This window comes from Tamandua tetradactyla, chromosome 5 (assembly GCF_023851605.1).
Source record: "Tamandua tetradactyla isolate mTamTet1 chromosome 5, mTamTet1.pri, whole genome shotgun sequence".
Taxonomy (NCBI): Eukaryota; Metazoa; Chordata; class Mammalia; order Pilosa; family Myrmecophagidae; genus Tamandua; species Tamandua tetradactyla.
The window spans coordinates 92,981,337-92,987,756 of record NC_135331.1 but is presented as its reverse complement, the minus strand read 5'-3'; the positions used below and the strand labels follow the sequence as shown (position 1 = coordinate 92,987,756).

Genomic DNA, 6,420 nt, shown 5'->3' with positions numbered 1-6,420 from the left:
AAGGATTTTAAATCCTCATAAGGATCTTAAATACCATTTTTCAAGGCTTGTATTAACTGCTTTATTCTGGAAGCTAACTCTATTTCCCCAACCAGATGTGATATCTCTTTCCCAAACTCTTCCACACCTCTGAAACTTTCACACCCACCTCACTGAGTTGTCTGCAATGTGTCTTATTAGGTTGTGAATGTCTTGAGACTAGGGACTGTGTACTTTTGCACATTCAATCCTTACTTTAAGGATTATTGACACATTGGAGGTACTTGGAAAATGTTACATCAAACTAAGAACTTTTGCATTTTAGTGACTTCAATGTCAAAGGCCTGGTGGAGGTTATCAGAGACTCTTGTGTCCTGCAACCACATCACAGAGATAGGAATTGGCATAATCAGAAAGCCGAATGAGATGAGGTTGGGAAGACAGGGAAAAGCTATTCTAGGCCTGGCATCCAAGGTATTCATCTCTGGGAATTCTCCCTCTGCTTCTGCTCTTCAAGTCCAGATGTCCACTTCTGAAAATGTTGGAGCCACAGGCACTGAGAGAGGGGAGCACAGGACAGAACAGGCCAGCAAAGCCTTGAAATGCTTTGGGGCCCACAAGGATAGCTTTGGCCAGATCCTTAACCCAGAATTCTGCTGCCATTTATTAGCTAGCTGACAAGCCTTTTAACCTTGCTGGGTCTATTTCTTCACGTGTAAAATGAAGACTAGGCAGCTCAAGGATCCAGCTCTAAAAGGAGTAACTCAGGTTACCTCTCCTCCCTGTGCCCCAGATACCCATCAACAGTAAAAATGGCAGGAGGTATGAGCATCCTTGCGTCCTAAATTCAGCCATGGTTAAGCAGATGCTGGGGAAACCCCAAAAGCCACTTCTGTTACTTCTTCTTCTTAACCTGCACGAAGAACAGACAGCCCTAAAGGAACACGGCCATAGAGAAACTGAGGCACGAGAAGCAGGCTGCACCTTCCACAGCTTCCACGATGCCAGAGCCCACCTCTCACCTTTTCCAAGGGGTCCAAGAGGCAGACTAAGCCCATCCAGCTGAGAGCCTGTTACAGCCAGACAACCCTATCCTAACTGCTTCTAACCTTTTGGAAGAGGGGGTGGGATGTGGGAATTAGGAAGGGGGAAAGCCCACCATTGACTACACCAAACACACCACAGCAACTGCTGCCCATTAGAACATTTATTTCTCGGAGAGAAAATAAGTTTCAGACAGTCATATTATAGTAGGTAAAATTAACTTTTGTATTCTTTACAAGCATAGATTTTTCTCTGTTTATTACCTCTCTTATACCATCTGTTATAAACAATTCTAGAAAGCAAATAAAGTCACTTTCTACAATAAATAGAGCATCATGTGCTTCACAGCAGACGCGACAGAGACACGTAGGCCCCATGCCACAGCAGGATCTGAGCCGTTTCCTGTTCTAAAAGAGCATTTTTAAAAATGAGACTCAGAGAGACTGAAAGATTCCGAGAGACTGAAAAAAGAGACAATGAAAGAGAAAGTTCTGGGGAAAGAGATCAAAAGACATAGAAATAGAAGTAGAAATAGAGTGTGAAAGCCCCAAGATCTTAAAACACAGGTTTAGACACAGGTCACAAAGTCCACAGCTGACCAACTATCTGGGGAGAGGGGGAGGTATTGGCTCCTTTAATAAACGACACTGTGTGCATTTAAAATACTCAGCCACACAATGGAGGACTCCAATATGCAAACTATAGGCCTGAATAATTTAGAACAGTATTTTACAATTATATACACCACGTCCTTCCCTAGCCATATGCTCTACTGTATTTTTATTATTGTACAAAATCCCAAACCCCATCCTTTATGTTACAGATAGTTTTGTTGGTTTCCTTTTAAACTCTGGCTCATGTCCCAAATGTATAAGAAGTTGTGGTGGTTAGTTGGTTGTATTTTTAAAAAGTCGAGTGTGTAAAAATGGCAGTGATCTCCCCAGTGACTTTGTTTTGTCCAAAACTCCCCTATGAAAAATTTTAAAACAATTAAAAAGAACTTCAGGTTAAAAATCAACATGGCAATCAGTGGCCTGCAACCTGGCCCTGCGACTTTGGTGCTTAAGAGGTGAAAAGAAACATCCAGAGAACAGAATCGAAGCCTCTGAAAGTTGTGTAGTTTGTCAGTCAGCATTTCCCATTCACAGTTTTTTCCTTCCATTTTTGAGAAGGTGATGGTGGGGAGAGGATTGAAGGGAAAGAGAAAAGGGACAGAGGGTTTAACATAGAAGCTTTGCATTTCCTGGAGTTCAGAAGCAGGAGCAGCAGAGGCTGGGCAGGGCACAGGACAGGAAGATGCTCAGCTGCAGCCACCGCGTCATCCATGGTGGTGGAGGGTGAGGCTTAAAATGCAGTTGCAGAAAAAGAAAAGCCCACAGGGAGAAGATGGGAGTCAAGGGACAATTCCAGCTGTAGGGCCTGTAGCAGCTCTACCTCAACAACCCTCAGCATTCACGTGGACAGACAGACACTCAGCACCACCAGCCTGGTCTGCTCACAGAAACCTGCCCACCTAGCCTCAGCCCACCTCTCAGTGAGACCAGAAGACAGGCAGGAAGGCTCTGTCTGCAATCCAAGGGGACATGCAACTCCCAGAGCTGTGTATTTGGAGAAGATGTGAAAGTCCGTGGCTGTGTATGGAGGGGGTGCTGGTGGAGGAGTCATCCCAGGTGGTGTGCTGGCCTCAGTCCTGAGGAGCCAGGCAGGGCACCAACCTAGCACAGCAGCTGGCCTCAAGGGGAATGATACATTAAATAAAAAGACCAGTTTGGTTACAGTTTCTGTCAGTTTGGCACAAGAGAAAGTAAGGAAAGGAACATGGAAGGGAACGTGGGTAAGAGAGAGACTGGGCATGGGTGCAGGAGATGGGACAGGGAAGAGGTATGAGAATGGATAACAATGAGGGGAAAGGGTGAGCTCGGTGAGATTCCCCGCGGGACCCTAGCGTATCCACAGCACCTCTGGGATCAATGTAGGAGCCTCGCCGCCCTGAGGTGTACTTAGCTGGGAGTGGGGTGAAGGGGGCCCGGCAGCCCCTCAGGACAGAGCCCAGAATCCCGTGCACTCCGGGCCAGGTTCATGTCCTTAGCTGGGCCTAAATCCACAGCTGTTTCTACTTCTAATTGGTTCTTTAGTGGAATAGCCCCAGAAGGACCTCAGGTAGGAGTTTTTGGCACATGGCAGGCCCACAAGGGAACCAAGCAGTTGGTCAAAAATGGGGCCTTGCTCCTGGGGAAGACACAGCCCCAGTTCCTGGCCTGCCATGAAAGGGGGAAGCTGCCAGCCACATGTCTGGTTGGGGCAGGAAGAGGCAGGGCAGGCAGATGCAGGCCAGGCCCCATTCTTACAGGTAGCTGGAGGTGACAAAAGAGTGGGGCCCTCGGACACGGCTCAGATGGATCATTGCACGATCATAGGCCACCTGCACAGATTTGCGGATGCTGGTCTTGCGGCCTTCCAGCATCTTGAGCTTGTCCACAGTATCTTCCACACCCAGGGGTAGGACTTTGTCCCTCGGAAGCCACTGCCTGAAATGGAAGCACAGTAAGAGATCTGGGCTGTGGTGGGTCCCATGCAGGGGCTCCCTGTGCCCATCTGTTCACTTTTGGCACAGAGCAGGCAGAGGCAGGGGTCAAGAAGGCAGAATTTGACACTCTAGTAAGGCAGCTACCAAAGGCCACACCAGGTAGGGGGTGCAGGGGTGGGGAGAGCTGCATGATCCCTGTTTTGCAGCCAATCCTTTCTTGGGCCCTAGGGCACTCTGCTTGGAGGGCTGTCAGGGCCCAGGAGAAGAGAGCCCATCTGCCACCCTCTGGAAACAGACGAGTCATTCTAGAGGACATAGCTCACAGGCCTGTGGGCCTCACCTTGCCTTGGGGAATCAGGGAGCTATAGCTAGGAAGTGGTGCTGGTACCAGTAATCGATTAACTGATCTCTTGTGGGACTGCACCTTGGCATGTGTTTTTTTTTTTTTTTTCTGTTCCTATTATTTATTTTTAATCCATATGTTTTACTCATCTGTCCATACAGATGAGTATGTAGATAAAAGGAGTATCAGACACAAGGTTTTCACAATCACACAGTCACATTGTGAAAGCTATATCATTATACAATCACCTCCAAGAAACATGGCTACTGGAACACAGCTCTACAGTTTCAGGCATGTCCCTCTAGCCTAATACCCTTTAAACTAAAAAGGAGATATCTATGCAATGCGTAAGAATAACCTCCAGGATAAACTCTCAACTCTGTTTGAAATTACTCAGGCACTGATACTTTATTTTGCTCATTTCTCTCTTTCCCCTTTGGTCAAGAAGGTTTACTCTATCCCTTGAAGCTGAGTCCCAACTTATTGTAGGATTTCTGTCCCATGTTGCCAGGGAGGTTTACACCCCTGAGAGTCATGTCCCACGTAGAGATGGAGAGGGTAGTAAGTCTTCTTGCCGTGTTGGCTGAGAGGGAGATAGGCCACATCTGAGCAACAAAAGAGGTTCTCTGGGGGTGACTCGTAGGCCTAATTTTAAGTAGGCTTAGCCTCTCCTTTGCAGGAATAAGTTTCATAGGGGTGGGCCCCAACCGATTTGGTTGTCCCCACTACTTGCGAGAATATAAGGGATTCTCCACTTGGGAAAGGCAAATACTTTTTTATTCACTGTTCATATCACTCTGGGGTTTATCGGGGCATTACTCTGGACAAACCTACAAAATCTCATGCCTTATACAAGGTTCCATCACTTATGGTATTCAATTAAACTGTCCATATAAGTTATATTAGGAAATGCACCAAAGTATAAATTTTGTACCAAATAAAAACTTTTTGCTTTAGATGTGTTTTTTTAAAAGGTCAAACAGTGGCTAAAAGCACATCTCCAGAGCTAGTGTTGGAGATTAAATCACATCTCCCCCAAAAAGAAACCATGTTCAAGTCCCAACCTCTAGTCCTGTGGGTGTGAACCCATTTGTTATTAGGACCTTTGAAAACGTTATTGATTAAAGTATGTTCAAAAAGAATGAGAGTGGGCTTGAACCGAATATGGCTGAAATCCATCTAAGTAGAGGAAACCAGACATAGGCAAAAGCCAACAGGACGAGAAAAGGCTGGAAGTCAACAAAACCCAAAACAAAAAGGAGGAAAATGTCCCATGTACACTGCCATGCAATAAAAAAGCCAAGCACTGGAGGAGTGCCAGCAGCCAGCCTGAGAAAGCCTCAGTCTTTAGGGAGAAAGCACTCTCTTTCTGATAACCTTGATTTTGGACTTCTAAACTCAAAACTATGAGACAATAAATTCCCGTTTTTAAGCCAACTCACTATATGGTATTTGTTTTAACAGCTGGGAAACTAAGCCAGATCTTGGTTTATATCCCATTCTGGCTATGGGGTCGTAGCTTTCTGAGCATCATTTTCCTCATCTGCAAAATGGGTTTACTGTGATTAAAATTAGACCATGTATCTAAAACAATTTGCATAAGGACAGAGTCAATAAGTGGTAGCAATAAAAGCATTCAATAAACGGTAGCTGCTACTATTATCATTATCATCACTATTTTTACCAGCAAGTCCTACCTTCTCATTCAATAGAAGCAGAAGTGAAAACATGCTCCTGCTGGTACTAAGAGAAACTTTCAAGTGTTTGTATATTATGACTGAACAAGTCCTTTATAGTGGACATGGCACCACACTGCCCAGCAACCCCAAGACTGAAGCACTGCAAGTGTTGGCAACTCCAGGGCTCTGAGCTGAGTCTGCCTCAGGAATTGCCCTCCACCAAGAGAACTGCCTTGCCCAAGGCCATGCCCCAAGCCCCTATGTCTCTAACAAGCCACTCAGCTCCACAGCTCCCTGTTAGGACTAGTTGAGACCTGTTCCAAGTGCACTGCAGTTCAGCTTCTTCCTCTGCCCAATGTTGCCTCCCTTTTCACCCACAGGTTTTGATGTGAGAGCTGTCCCTTTCCTGATTCAAATCTCCATCTCAAAGTGTTTTTTAGGGGGGCCAGTCTGTGATACCCCTGTTAAAACAACACGGTTAAGTGTAGGCCAACTGCTGACAGACAGCGTCTCACCCTTCAGAACGCTGCAGGCTGGGGTGATGAGCCTACAGAACCTGTGTGTACCTCCAGAGCACCTCATGTGGACAGTCTCCCAGTCTGAGGCCCTCAGTCCACACCCTGGCGTGGGCCTGCCCCTGGCAGCAGCACCCACTCACCAGGTACGCTTGTTGTCAAAGAAGAGGACAAGGAAGAGCTTCTCTCCAGCTTCTGCCTGTTTCTGCTCTCCCAGCTTCAGCACATCCAGTGGGGGGACAGGGATGGGGACGCCATTGTGCAGGAGGCCCTCCCGGGGCATCTTGGGATCGATGATCTAGAGGAAGGAAAGGGGGGCACTCAGCTGAGGGC

The 6,420-nt window shown here is 46.7% G+C and overlaps 1 protein-coding gene across 2 annotated transcripts in view; it reads right to left on the bottom strand.

Annotated features, from left to right (window-relative positions):
• Positions 1-1,168: 1,168 nt before the first annotated feature.
• BRPF3 (bromodomain and PHD finger containing 3) overlaps positions 1,169-6,420 on the bottom strand; it is a 45,562-nt gene continuing 40,310 nt past the window's right edge. For both annotated transcript variants that reach the window (XM_077161608.1, XM_077161609.1), the window contains 2 exons: positions 6,231-6,385; positions 1,169-3,551 (listed from right to left, as the gene is read on the bottom strand). In XM_077161608.1, coding sequence (XP_077017723.1) covers positions 3,368-3,551; positions 6,231-6,385 — 339 coding nt within the window. In that variant the 3' untranslated portion in view covers positions 1,169-3,367. The remainder of the gene's footprint in view (positions 3,552-6,230; positions 6,386-6,420) is intronic.